Source organism: Stegostoma tigrinum, chromosome 2, assembly GCF_030684315.1.
Source record: "Stegostoma tigrinum isolate sSteTig4 chromosome 2, sSteTig4.hap1, whole genome shotgun sequence".
NCBI lineage: Eukaryota > Metazoa > Chordata > Chondrichthyes > Orectolobiformes > Stegostomatidae > Stegostoma > Stegostoma tigrinum.
The window spans coordinates 22,210,863-22,226,063 of record NC_081355.1 but is presented as its reverse complement, the minus strand read 5'-3'; the positions used below and the strand labels follow the sequence as shown (position 1 = coordinate 22,226,063).

General features: G+C 39.7%; 1 protein-coding gene across 1 annotated transcript in view; it reads left to right on the top strand.

Moving 5' to 3' along the window:
• LOC125448763 (collagen alpha-6(VI) chain-like) overlaps positions 1–15,201 on the top strand; it is a 169,036-nt gene that overhangs the window by 95,053 nt on the left and 58,782 nt on the right. Inside the window, exons 17-26 of the mRNA XM_059652815.1 lie at positions 1,763–1,908; positions 2,367–2,459; positions 4,683–4,736; positions 5,773–5,844; positions 5,939–5,965; positions 6,077–6,121; positions 6,200–6,253; positions 7,166–7,228; positions 10,288–10,353; positions 14,606–14,659. Of these exons, the coding sequence (XP_059508798.1) occupies positions 1,763–1,908; positions 2,367–2,459; positions 4,683–4,736; positions 5,773–5,844; positions 5,939–5,965; positions 6,077–6,121; positions 6,200–6,253; positions 7,166–7,228; positions 10,288–10,353; positions 14,606–14,659 (674 nt within the window). The remainder of the gene's footprint in view (positions 1–1,762; positions 1,909–2,366; positions 2,460–4,682; positions 4,737–5,772; positions 5,845–5,938; positions 5,966–6,076; positions 6,122–6,199; positions 6,254–7,165; positions 7,229–10,287; positions 10,354–14,605; positions 14,660–15,201) is intronic.

Here is a 15,201-nt window from a genome sequence, read left to right as displayed (position 1 = left end):
AGTTTATGGTATTTTTGATCATTATGTGCCAACTGAGCCTAAAAACAACATAAGAACAATCATTAGCTCATGCATAACCTCAAGACACCATACAGTAAGATCATGGCTAGTCAGATCTTCTTACCCTGGACCCTGTTCTCCTGCCTTTACTTCCTTAAAGCTCAGAAATCAGCCCATTTTAAGCTGCAAAATATCCTCTGACTTAGCTGACACATCTCTCTTGGGGGGAAAATTCCAAAAGTTCATGACCCTCTGAAAGAAAGAAATGCCTCTTCATCTCCACTGTGAATAGAGCACATTTTGTTTAGAAACTTTGCCTGCTAGCTCTAGATTCACCCCAAGAAGGGAAACATTCTAAGAGCATCTAAGTCATTAAAAACTTTTCAGAGTGTTGGATGTTTTAATAAGATCACTTTTCATTCTCTGAACCTCCAAAAACGAGAGGCCCAACCTGCTCAACATTTCCTCATTGTATAATGTTGTAGTAATGGTGAACATGGGCTATCAATATTTAAACAAAACTACCATAGAACTGTGGTTGCTGGATATTGTGGCAATCACCTAAGGGGAGTTGAAAACACTGGAACCAATTCAATTTTCTCAACTGGATCCTGGATTTTGCTATCAACATTTAACTTGTATTGTCTGATTTTAATACCTACAATCTCCATGGGCTGGTGACTTCTGAAAAAGACTAATACTGACCTAGAATGCCCACTGTGATAACCTGACCAGATTGAGCCAAACTCACAAAGCCGTCAGTAAACAGGATCTGTCTGAAATAAAATTAATATCATTTTAAGAGGCTTGAAGCTCAAATCTGTATCTCTTAGTTGATTTGTGACTTTTCGAAGTCACTTGCAGATCATCCAGTTTGAAAAAAGAATGGTGCCAGACACCAGAATTCACAAAAGCACTGTATTTCAGGCAGCAGCTTTTGAGCAACAAAGCAGGGTCAAAAAGAAATACGAACTGATCTCAACAAGAAGCTGGAAATGTCTTGTCCTCTGTCTCTCTCAACCTTTAAGTCAGTGCCTGGTGAAAAAGCAGCTTGTAACAACAGCGATTCATTGAGAATTCAAGGAAATCTGCAAACCTCACCAATGCTGTAGAAATAAAACAACAGCTAAGCAGTTTGGACTCTGATCATTCTGACATCTCAAGAACTCTTATAAAATTGAACTGCAATGGCCTTTACTTTCATGTCAGGATGAGACACACTGTCTCTACCACTTTATGTTTAAACGTTTAACCTGTGTTTGTGTGGGTGTGCACTTGAATTCACAATTTTATTATTTATGGGGTTGAGGGTAATAAGGTAATAAAATAAATCTTGCATTCAAGGGAACAAGGTATTTTGACTCCTTAATTATGCTGTAATTAATAATATTTCAATTAAAATATGGTTCCTATGTGCTAAAAAAGAAGTTCAGAATCATCTAAGAAGAGGTTAAAAAGAGTGGAGCTGATTCAACATCTTCAGCTGTGCATAACAACCACCCTTCGCACAGGAATCAAAGTACTGAACCCTCTTGAAACTGATGTTGTGTATACTCCTCCCTAAGAGATCAAAACTGGACATATTACTCCGCACCTCGTCTTGTCAGTGCTCTGTACAATTGCACCAGGTCTTCTCTGCATTTATATCCTATACCTCTTGCAGTGAAGCTGCTTTTATTGATTAATAACAACTGTTAAACACTCGATTTTCATTTAGTCATCTATAGCACTGTGATAATTAGTGCACATTTTTTAATTCCAGGAGTCCATGCACTCATCACGGTGGCTCTGGAAGGTGCTGTAAATGTTAATGAGATACCTGATATTGAGTTTGGAACTGGATTTACATACAAAACTCATCTGTCAATGCAAATTGACAATATGGAAAGTGCTTTGCTGGAAAAGATAGTAAGTGTCCTTTTGTAAAGGAAGATATGATTGTTCAATATTTTGTAGGTTTCTGCAAAAACTGGCTGAAAGTGAGATCAAGGACTCACCTTCTCAACCCCTCCCTCGCCTGAAGCAATGGTAACCCTCCAGTTAAACCGCTACCAGTTGTCTCTCTCTATGGAGAGAGTGTCCGTAAGCTGCAGTCGGATTACAGTAACTTTATCTTTCCCTTATAGATTTGAATTTAAAAATGAAATTTGAGACAAAAAGTCCCAATCTTAGTTATTTTTATTAATGACTGTTAAAACTATTGGTCCATAAAGTAGGAGTAATTTATGCTATTAAAAAATCTGTTGCTCTGCGAAGTTTGAAAACATTAATTATCATGAATAGATTCATTTACTTTTTCTAAAATTGTATCGGCTGAATTGACTTTGCAATGCTATTAAAACAATCCTTTTTTTTTAAAACACAAGAGAGCAGTTGCCGAAAAGCAGTGTTGTAAGATACATTGCATTTGCGTCGGAGAAACAGGAGTGTGTGGCAAAACAGGAGAACGAGGGACAAAGGTAAGATGTAAAAACAAGCAGAAGCAATGTCCATTTTCTCTGCTAGTTGAAGGATTATGGAATATGAATTTGAGTACCCTGCCACTTTTTGAAATGAATCAAATATAAATGTTTTGACCTCAGTATTCAAACCAGCTCGCATCATTATTGGAATGTGTTGAAAGTGGGCTTTAAGTGTAACTGATGGAACAGGGTGAGATACCGTTCCAAACGACAGGTTCAGTTGTATTCTTGTGGTTGGATGCAGTTAGGTTGTTAGCACTGACCTCCTTGTAATAGAAGCAATAGAATGTTTGAAGAAAGATGTCTAGATTCCTCTCAATTAGAATTCTTTAAAATGGAAGGACCTTCCCGTGAGTTTTATCGGCATCAATGACACCTGTCAGTTTTCAACGGGTAGTAGGAACACTGACATTTTAAAAGAAGATTTGGCGCATTGTCCAGGTGTTTCCCATCTCAGCCATCACCGTTTTCCCCCTTGATGTGTAGGGAAGGCAGAAAATCCGCATCCACCATTGGTTTTTCAGCTAAAAATACAAATAAGCTGCCGTAATAGCAGAACTAGATTATACTTTGTTTCCTAATTCCAGTCTACTCAACCCAGCACTTCACATATCTTTCAAGTACCCTGGATCAGAATTTTAAATTTATACTAATTGTTATGATCCAGTGAGGAACAACTTTAACAGTTATAAGGAAATTTGGGTAACTTGTTTTAACAAAAGAAATTTGGCACAAGATTTCACATTTTCTTTAGCCACTCAAACTTTATTATTGGATGTAAGAATTAAACAAAGACAAAATTACTGACTTAGCAATATGATTTGTTACTATAAATGTTATGCAACAGAATTACTTCTCCTTTCCCCCAAGAATTTCCTTATAAGACACATCAGTCTTAAAGTATTTTTTACTTCTGCAATGTGCACTGTAAGTGTGCCACTGGACTGATGAGAACGTCCCTGAGCTGTAGCTATTCTCAGAGTTGAAACATTCATTGCCACATCTTTGATAGTGAAGGCTCTGATAACTTTTCCAACATTTTCATGGTGTTCTGCTGGTTACTTTCTATTGTAATAAAACACATGAGGCACGCTGTAGATTGTATTTTTCTTCTTTATTCATTCACAGGATGAGGGTGTTTCCGGCTAGACCAGCATTTAGTGCCCATCCCTAATTGTTGAGAAGGCAGTTGTCAACCACACTGTGGGTCTGGCGTCACATGCAGGCCAGACCAGATGAGGGTGATAGTTTCCTTCCCTAAAGGAGATGATTAAACCAGATGTTTTTTTTTTCTGACAATGGATTCATGATCATCATTGGATTCTTGTTTCCTGATTCCTTCTAATTGAATTCAAATTCCACCATCTGCCTTAGTGGGATTCAGACCCAGGTCCCCAGAACATTGCCTGGGTCGCTGGATTAATAACCTGAGAGATAACATCACTAGGCTATTGCCTCCCCACCATGGACAACCTTTCATCTCCCGTTCCTCGTACAATTCACATTGATATTAGCCTCACTCACTTATCATGTGGTCAGCGATGAATTTAGAGTTTTATTCTCCTGTCATTTATTTTGTTTGGCATCTCTCAGTGAGCTGCAAACCACAAGGTCCAAATTGCAACTAAGAATCTCTGCCAGTAAACAGACAGACAAATTGAAACTAGAAAGAGTTTTTAATCTCTACCCATCTCTATGACAACATGGATAATGTGAACTGTAGATGCTGGAGAATCCAAGACAACAAAGCGTGAAGCTGGATGAACACAGCAGGCCAAGCAGCATCCCAGGAGCACAAAAGCTGACGTTTCGGGAAGGGTCTAGGCCCGAAACATAAGCTTTTGTGCTCCTGGGATGCTGTTTGGCCTGCTGTGTTCATCCAGCTTCACGCTTTGTTGTCTATGACAACATAGCTTGGGCTCTGAGCTTCTCTCAGACTGAATTCCAAGCCAATTATCCCTCATTTACAGTTTGCCCAGATACTTAAACTCACCCACAGTTTTCTCACTCTAGCTTCTCAATTCTGATGCTTTAACCTAATACCTAAAAGTTAATTACTAAAACTAAAGTTATATTCAAACAACCAACCATGAATCACATACTTGTTGTTTAATCTAACATTTATATTTGCATGGAAACAGCAGTCTGCCTTGCATTCTAAGTTTAAAGCGTGCTTTTATAATTGTTATTAAGTGCTTAATGGATGTTTCTTTATTGCAGGGAGCTCCTGGCCAGCGTGGACCTCATGGTTTTCCAGGACTAGATGGGGAAACGGTGAGTTACGTTATTTTCAGTGGGTAGTGGAGAAGTGTGAGGAAACACGGTGTGAAACTGGATGAACACAGCAGGCCAAGCAGCATCAGAGGAGCGCGAAAGCTTGATGTTTTGGGTCGGGACCCTTCTTCAGAAATGGGGGAGGGGAAGGGGATTCTGAAATAAATTGCGAGACGGGGGAGGCATATAGCAGATGGATAAAGGAGAAGATAGGGTGAGAGACGACAGACAGGTCAAAGAGGTGGGGTTAGAGCCAGTGAAGGTGACTGTAGGTGGGGAGTTGGGGGGGATAGGTCAGTCCAGGAAGGACGGACAGGTCAGACTGGCGGGATGAGGTGAGTGGGTAGGAGATGGGGTGGGGCTTGAGGTGGGAGGAATGGTTAGGGAGGCAGGGACTAACTGGGCTGGTTTTGGCATATGGTCGGGGGAGAGGAAATTTTGAAGCTTGTGAAGTCCACATTGATACCCTTGGGCTGCAGGGTTCCCAAGCGGATTATGAGATGCTGTTCCTGTATCTTTCGGGTGGCATCATTGTGGCAATGCAGGAGGCCCAGGATGGACATGTCGTCCGAGGAGGAGGTGGGCTGGGAGGTGACGAGGATTGAAATGGTTTGGAACTGTAGTTGTTTGTTGCAAACTGAGCGTAGGTGTTCCACAAAGTGGTCCCCAAGCCTCCGTTGCTTTTAATTTATCTGTGTTCTTCTGGTTTATAATGTTAATTGATTAGAGATAACAAGATTATCCAACACTACAATGTGTAACATTATCAGTTTCATGATATTTTGAAGAATCCTTTGCCCTTGCATAGCTTAATGCTACTATAAAATGTGGCCAATGTTTACATTTTGACAACGTACATCAAATCTGGATTCTTCTATTCCCTTTATTGACATCAAACAGAGCTTGGGAACAAAGGGACACGGGCTGCAGGATCAATTAGTCAGTCCCAGTCAACATTCTGACGCATGCATTGTGCAGGCTACAAAGTGAACTTTCTTGCATTGCACTGGGAGTGAAGCTTTTATGTATTTCACAGGGTCCAAGAGGCTCACCAGGTGTCACTGGCCCTCAAGGGTTTGCAGGATGCCAAGGTAGCAGAGGCAGCAAGGTGAGTAACTGTTGAAAGCATCTCTTAAATTAGTAACCAAATTAAATTCCAATGTTTGCTAATGTCATTCTTACAATTGTAAATTATGTTTCAGGGAGCTCGAGGTTATCGAGGAGCAAAGGTAAATCTGATTTATTTACACTTCTTCAGTTCCAATGTCGCGCAAACATTTTTAGTTATCTGTCATCTGATTTTACTGGTATGCTAATACCCAATGTTATTGTTGTAACAGGGTAGCGAAGGGACCTGTGGTATTGATGGAATCCAAGGAGAGCAGGTATTTGGTGATAGAAAGTTGTCAGAATTCACTTTTCGCTTTTATGTGCAAAAGCTAATTCAAGATTATGTTTCACAGGGAGAAATTGGACAGCCTGGACAAGTCGGGGGACGAGGGAAGCCAGGATATCTGGTAATATTTTTTATTGGTAATTTCTGACATTCAAATGAAACTTTATCCAAAGAAACTTGTAATCATTATGTATCTTTCAGACTGTTCCACTCATTTTAGTTTTCAGGAGTAGAATTTAATTATCCTTTTCTAAATTAAATAGTAATCACAGAAAGTGCAAACTATTTCAAATCACATTGCCGAGTTGTAAAGTTCAATGATTATTGTAATTACTCACTGGAGGGATACTATTGTGCCTGTGGCATTTTGTATACTAAGCTCTAACAAAGTGTAGTCACTCTAGTAGTAACATGGTGTGACAATGGTAAGACTAAGACATTATGCAATTGTTCATCTCTTATATTGCAGTGGTAGTATCTCTACCTCTGGGCTTGGAGTCCTGCATTCAAGCCCCAGCAGCTGCTGCGGTGTGTCATAACTTATCTGGGCAGTTTGATTAGGAAAATACCTAAGGGCCATAAAAAAAAGGCACTGAATAAAACTGGGTTGAGGAAAGATTAGCACCAACTTAAAACAGGCTGTTTTGGTACAGTAGTAATATCCCTTCCCCTAAGCTAGGAGGCCCAGGTTCAAGTCCCACCTGCTGTAGAGACACGTCGTAACATCCCTCAATGAGAAAATAATCAAGATATTATGTAGTAAAACTGCGTAATTGTACAGTGGGATTTATGTGACTAGTGCATTCAAGTGAGTATACGGTAGAATTGTATCATTTTATTTTGCATTTGTCACTAGAATAAAAGTCTATTTCACAACTTTAAAACAAATTTAACAGTCAAAATTACATTGCACTCATTTTATATGAGTACAGTGGAAGATAATGATGCAAAGTAATATTACTTTTCAAAATTATAAAATAATTATGAAATAACACTGTGGCCTGTGTGGGAATAATCAAACATCTTATCTTAGGGTAAGAAAGGCTTGAAGGGAGACATGGGAGAGCGTGGTGAACTTGGAATTCGTGGAGACCCTGTAAGTAAAAGGATATGGCCCCTGTGTGACACAAAAGGATCGATTTATCTCAGAATGGATACTTTGAAAATAATATGCTGTTCTACTGTGCATTATTTTCTAAGGGTTCATTGAACATCTTGGAATCAAGATGAATGTACAGTTGAATTTCTAAATGATGCTGTTAATATGCGAAACAGTACTGACCCAGAAATGTTCCCCGCAGTCTCTCTGCAAATTTAATGGCATGTCAGGAAAGGTTTTGTTTGTACAACTGTTTGCTATTGATGGCATGTCTTGGCACAAACACCACTGCTGTTTTCTACATTTTGTGTTAACTTTTCATGTTAAGAACTTCAGTAGGCTATCCTCTGTATGTCATGACTGTGTTTGAACTACATGGAACTACCTCCAAATCTTGGGATCATTCCCTGGTGCTCCAGTGTGTAAACAATGAGTGGCTCACACGGCCTCCGATACACTAAAGGAGCTTCACTCCAGCCATGACAGACTCAATTGTCTATGTGACCCAGCTTTCAAAAATCAGGATTAATTAATCAACAGTTTGCAGTAACTCATTGCTTCTGTTGTTCTACAAGAAATTGTGTTTGCCATTTGGAAACCTTATCTCCCTGAGAACTGCCTGTGCAGCGCTTTAGAAAATCCAGGCTGAAAATCTATAAGAGTTATGTTATAGAATCATGGAGATATACAGCACAGATACAGACCCTTCCAGCCAACTCGTCCATGCCGACTAGATATTGGAAATAAATCTAGTCCCATTTGCCAGCATTTGGCCCATATCCCTCTAAAACCCTTCCTATTCATATACCCATCCAGATGCCTTTTAGATGTTGTAATTGTACCAGTCTCCACCACTTCTCGCAATTCATTCCATAAGTGCACCACCCTTAGGTCCCTTTTAAATCTTTCCCCTCTCACCGTAAACCTACACCCTACAGTTTTGGACTCTCCCAGCCTGGGGAAAAGACCTAGTCTGCTTATCCTATCTATGCTTCTTATGATTTTATAAGCCACTATAAAGGTCATCCCTCAGCCCCAGTCCATTCAGCGTGTCCCTATAGCTCCAACCCTCCAATTCTGGCAACATGCTCGGAAATCATTTCTGGAACATTTCATGTTTCACTTCCTCCTCCCTAGAGCAGGGAGACCAGAATTGCACACAGCATTCCAATAGTGACCTAACCACTGTTGTCTGAGAAATTGTTGGATAATTAAGTAATTCTATAGTTCATTACATATTTGAGAGGCAGCCTTCAGTGAAGCAAAATGGGCTGAAATTGTAAACCAATTTGTTCTGATCTTCTGGATTGGATTTTCATGTAGTTGGGGAAACTCTGTGGAGGGATGAAATGGTAACTGGGACTTGATTCCAAGATTCCCAATCCCATTCACAGGATTTCCAATTTTCTGAAGTGCAATTTAAGGGTCAAGGTTGGCTCCAGTTGGAGAATAGACACAACCTGGTCTTCCAAAATTTTCACGGATTGGTCCAGTTTTTAAGGGACCATTGATATTTTGAATGAATGCCCAGAAACCCTTTTAACACATACTGTTGCCACTACTGGATTCACTGCTTCAATAGAATGGGCGCAGAAGTGCCACACCTCGGCATGGAGGGTGTGTTGACAATGGGGTTGGGTGGAGGGGCATTGCATGGCAATGAGGACAATCAAGGCGTTCTGAGCTGATCATTTAAAAGGCTCTCAACAAACAGACTGTAGTTCTTAACTTCTCTGAAATATCTGATGGGACTGCTGAGGCTCTACTGCTGCAATCCCTCTAATTGTCATTGTTCCTTTGGGAGCTGGCCTTTATTAGGAAACAAACTTGGAGACAACTAATAGGGAGACTGCCTCTGGAAGTTATTGTTGCCTCAATCCTGCAGGCAGCAAGTATTGGTTTTGGATCCGTATTTGATACTGTCATTTTAATCCTGAAATTTATTCAGCTCATTGAGGTCAGCCAGCAACAATGTGGAATTGGACTGTGAGGCACATCTAAATCATATATTCCTCTAAGTAGTCTGAAAACATTCTTTCCTGGTAAGACCATTCTTGGGGAGTTAATGCGTTTAGTAAGCTGTAAGCAATCAGGCTTCATATCAGTACTAACCTTAATTGCTAATGCTTAAGTATTTCAGAACCCAAAATAGGATAATCATCCAGTGTACAAGTACATTGTAATGTCAAGGCTCATTGAAATGGCTTTGTGTTTACCTCTTCTCTGTTAATTTAGCGTTAAGACCTAGTCACGACAACATAAAGAATTTGACTGTACCAAATTGATTGGCCATTTGACTTCACAACACATTGGAATACTGAAAGATACCTTGTTTCATAATTCTGAATCAAGTCCAATCCCAAAGCCTTGTATTTGTTTTTGTTAAGTTTGTTTTAATCACTCACTGAAGTAGGAGGATGAACATGAGACAGACTACACTGTTTCGTTCTGAATCGTTGCAGTGGAATGAGGTATTAGGAAACGAGCTGCCCAAATAAAAAGGAATCTGATTGTTGGTAACCGTGTAAACTGAGTTGTATTGATCCAACCACCCACATTATAATCTCTGCCTTTTCATTTCCATTGACTTCAATAGAAATTACAACTTATTCATCCCAAATGAAATGAAAATTCGAACCAAAATGCAAAAGTGATGAAATAGAGTGTGTAAGCACCAAAACCCATACCAATTCTCGATGTTTTTGTATTAACCTACTCAATATTTCAAACACGTCTTTTTTAGAATTTGAAAAGTGTAATGCCACTTTCTTTCTCTACACACATCTAAAAGAAAACAGAGGTTCAGTTTAGTTCTGCTGGTCCTCTATGGAAAAATAATCTCTGTTCTGTTATTATTTGAAGGAAACAATGCTAGAATTAAGTAAAAGAGGAACCCTCAAATAATCAAGCAACAAATATAGTAAATTCCAGAAAGATGGAACAAACTTTCCCAAATCTGTATAAAGAAATGGGAAAGACTAATTTCAGACCTTGTTTGTGAAGGAGAGAGAGGAATAATTTACTTTAAAAAAAATGCTCTGTCTTTTTCACTCCAGGGCAGTCCTGGTATCAATATGAACACACCAGGTGAAAAAGGCAACAAAGGAAACCCAGGACAACAGGTATATTCACCAATCTTCTATTCTGTTCCATAGGTTGGATTTCATACAGCAGCAAATTTGCCCACTTAACTGGGGAGAGGCCACATGTCATGCTTCCAGCAGCAGAAGAGTCACCCATTGGTGATAAAATTGGAGGGTAGAAGGATTCCCAGTGCTGGCAAGCAGAACTGCTGGTTTCTGATTACCTGATAGCTCTTGGCTAAAGTCCTGAAACCCAAATATTCTAATCACAACAGCACTTAATGCCACCATGGAGTTGACAGGTCTTCTCTGAGTGCTGTGAGAGGCCCTTGTCAGGTTGATTAAATTTCAGCTGTGTATTTATCATGCATTATGTTATCATTTGGGTATCTTTTATTTTGCAAAATCATGATTTATATTACACATTAGTAGCACAGTGAGGTAAGGAAGCCAGTGTATATGCTAATGTAGTAGCTGTGTTACTGGGATGGTTCACTTACAGCTAATTAATCCAGGGATTATAAACACAATCTCCACCGTGGCAGTCTGAAAGTAAAGAAGGTTTTTTTCAGAAATCGTACTTTTTGTTTCAGTGTCTTTCGAAAAAGAAAACATCCCTTTCTTTCCTGATGGTCTTTAAGTGGCAACTAATGTGAGCTTCTGACCACCAATTCACACCATCTCTAAGATGGCCTCTTTACGCTACTGTAATACTGTCGACTCTGTTCCTGCTTTGGCTCATCTGCTGAAACCCTCATTTGTGCTTTTGTGATTATTCTGTCTAAACGTGGCCAACCTCCCTGTTCTATTCTTTATAATGTTGAAGCCATCTAAAGACCTGCTGTCTATGTCCACAGCAATCCATTTTCATGCATTTCTTGTCTGCCCATTGATGTACATTGACTCCAAGTCAAGCGATTCCTCAAGTTTAAAATTCTCATCTTTGTTTTGAGTCTGTTTGTGGCCTTGTCCCTCACTCTTTATATTCTCCTCGAGTCCAACAACCTTCCAGGGTATCTGTGCTTCTCTGTCTTGAGCTGCCATCTTGATCATCTGTCATTTTGTTTACTCCAGCATTGATGGTCGTGATATTTGCAGCCTAGACTATTCGCTGTAACATTCCCTTTCTAAACTTATTTGTCTCTCTAACTGTCTGCGCACATCAAAGATGTTCCTTAAAAGCCAATCCTTTCAGCAAATTTTGAATCTATTTCTGTGGCTGCATGTGGCTTATGCATGATTCCTGTTTCGAGCCTCCATGGTTGTGTCTTAAATATTCGGATGTTCAGTTATCTTCTCAGGACACCGCAGGATGGGCAATAACTGTTGGCCTTGCCAGTGATCTAGGCTTCCTGGGAATGGTAAATAAAGTCAGAAATTTGGGAATACATTGTTTGAAGCATAACTTGGCCAAGAATTTGGTGTATGAAAGTGAGAGCCAATGAAGCCCAAAAATCATGTTCAAACTTAAATTGATCAACTTCTTTTAAGAACTTCATTTGCTTCCCGACACTACTCCATTCCACCAAACTTCAGCCCAGCTCTCTCTACCTGCGACTTTGACTTTATCTTTTTGGAGGTGTTCCCCCGGAATGGATCCACAGGTGACAGTTCACCTTCCAGTGCCATGTCCACCTGGAGAAATTGGTGCAACTGGCAGACACAGAGCCAAACCTAACTGTATCTGAATACCCACAGTTACATTTCCTAGAGTGGTTACTAAAGACCAATCAGTGGCATGGGTAACTCTTCTACCCTTAAAACAGGACATTTTATCTAATAACTATGCTCCTGTAAGTGTGTGTGTAAAATCAACATAACTCTTTATGAGCGGCATAGTAGCTCAGTGGTTAGTACTGCCGCCTCATAACACCAGGGACCTGGGTTCAGTTCCACCCTTGGGCAAATGTCTGTGCGGAGTTTGCACATTCTCCCCACATCTGCATGGGTTTCCTCCCATAGTCCAAAGATATGCAGGCTAGGTGGATTGGCCATGCTAAATTGCCTGTAGTGTTCAGGGATATGTAGGTTATTGGGGGATGGGTCTGGGTGGGATGCTCCAAGTGTCAGTGTGGACTAATTGGGCTGAAGGGCCAGTTCCCACACTGTAAGGAATCTATGAACTTTACAAAAACCAAAAGAACTGTGGACGCTGTAAATCAGAAACAAAAATAGAGATTGCTGGTAAAGCTCAGCAAGTCTGGCAGCATCTATAAAGAGAAATCAGAGTTAATATTTCAGGTATCAGAGTTAACGTTTCAGGTCCAGTGACCCAGACCTTCTGTGCTTTTCCAGCAATCTCTATTTTTGTAACTCTTTACAAACTTTAATCAAACTTATCAGCATGACAAAGCTCCTCATCGCATCAATCACGAGTAGCTACGATGGCCACCAGTGATAAGATGGACATTGTTGTGTGGGCATCAGGCTTTAATTTGTTTCAGTTGCTAAATAAAGAAATTATTTTATGATTTCACACTCTTGGAGTGGAGAATTGACCACATGTTCCACCAGTATCTGTAAGTTTCTTTTGTCTACATGCTATCAGGCCAAGTGGATCCTTGTCCTGAGAGCAAGATGTTGTAAATTCCACTCTACAGAGTCAACAATAGTAGCCCTCTAATGCCATGTGTTATGACACAATAAAAAGAGGTAGGTTACAAATATAACAAAATTATCGAGGAATCAAGGCATATGACAGGAAGGTTCATTAGAATGCTGTCATAAACTGGACCTTGCAAATTAATGCTCTGTTGAATAGTTTCAGGCATTGAATAAAGGAATACTTGTATTTAAATTACATTTTTCATAATCTCAAATCATCACTCAGTACTTTACAACCAATGATGTGTAGCATCTTTAGAATGTTGGAAAACTAGAAGTCAATTTGTGCTCAGTCAATGATGTTTTAGAAACCACATCATTGGTTTTAATATTAGCCAAGAAATGAGGCTGGTCTTCCCCGTTCATTTTCATCATAGCACCATAAAGTCATTTATATTACACTTGAGAGGGTAAACAGGGCTTTGGTTTAACATTTTAACCGTATGACTGTGCCTCAGGCAATCTCAGCACTAACCTGAAGTGATAGTCTGGGATGTTCTCTTAATATCTCCAGACTGGGACTTAAACCCACAGACGTTTTAGGAGAGACACCAGGTGAATCACAGCAAACAGTACTGTGGGGATTTGTCAGTAATTTTGTAACTCTTACAGATTTCTCTGTGCCAGGACAGCAAAATCATCAAATGTCTTCTTGTGTGGAATGAAAGAGATCATTGTTGGTAAATTGCTGAATGAACTTAAAATGGTTGGAGGGGGAAAAAGTTCCTGTACTTCTTTTGAACTAGAGGCACCCGTTACTGCAGTATTTCCTCAGTTTCAGCTAACATTCTATACATAGACCTTTGGACTGGAAGTTAAATGCACAACTTTCTGGTTCAGTGCCGAGATTGTTGCCACTTAAGGCTAAGACTTTCAAGTATGTCTGTGAACTACCCAGAAGTTTTTATTCCTGCTGAGATAGCACAGGTAGCTACTGATTCTGCTCTGATCATGGTATTTCAGGGGGAATTTTAGACTCTTTAACAAAGACATTTATAGGGTGCAGTTAGCAAGTGAATAAAGATACGAATGGTATCTTTGAGGAGATATGTCTAATAAGGATCTAACATGGCCTAATCTCAACAGGCCCAGTAACTGTGCAGATATTGTTATGACTCAATAGGAAACAAATTTTGATCTACAATAGTTATTATCTGCAATTACAACATCTTCTCTCAGAGGGTTATGAATCTTTGGAATTATTTTCCCCCGCTGCCTGTAGAGGCTGGATCATTAAAAATATTCAAGGTTGAGGCAAACAGTTATTTAATCAATAAGTGAATCAACGTTTATAGGGAAAAGGCAAGACATTAGACTTGATGACCTAATCAGCCATGGTCTATTGAAAGGCAGAGCAGACTCAATGGGCCAAATGGCCTATTGCTGCTTCCGCATCTTAACATCTAGTTTTGCGACTTTCCCACAGTTGTTCTGATTATAATAAAAGTGGTTTGTTGAACATTCAAGCAGCAATTAAATACAGCATTGTCAAATGTGTTTTTTCTACAGATTGAGAAACAGCTCAGTTGAAGTTTTAAGGATACCACATTTATTTATGTAATTTAGAAAATAGGGAATATCTCGGGTAACTATTGCCACCTGTTTGAATAACAATGGTTTGGGGATAATCTGAGAGAATGCTGTTTTTAGAAAGTAGCTCAAATAATACTGAAACTTTCTTTTTCAGGGTGAGATGGGAAAGCCTGGCGATGGAGGATTTGCTGGTGCAACAGGCAAACGTGTAAGAGAATTTACTAGTTAGTGAGATAATAATAATTCCTGCAGCAGTTAATGATGGGTTAGCTACTGGTCAACACAGGGCCAAAACGCCTACCTTCCTTCTTGAAAATGCAATAAATTCCCACCATGCGTATACTGTGCTTTGGGAAATTGCCAGGATAAATGCTTTTCTGTGAACAGTGAAAATAGGTGACTGTGCACACACAACTCACGAAGCATGCAGTGTGCAGATTTATCCCCAGAAAAGAATGAGTGAGCAAACATTGGAGCCACAGTGGGTGAGAGGGTACGTGGAGAGAATTCTGCACATAAGCCAATACATAAAGAGTGGACACAACAGGACTCTACTCTAGATAATTTCCAAACTGTAGACACCATGAAAGAAAGCAATGATCTGGGATTACATCACGTTCCATGTTCCTCTGGTTTTCTTGAGCAATCGACTAATCACATAAAAGTGATGAGATGGAGAAGAAAGTGGATTTTTGTTTATTAATGTCTCATTGAAGATCAATGAACTAAAACCAGACCAGAGTTTCACAG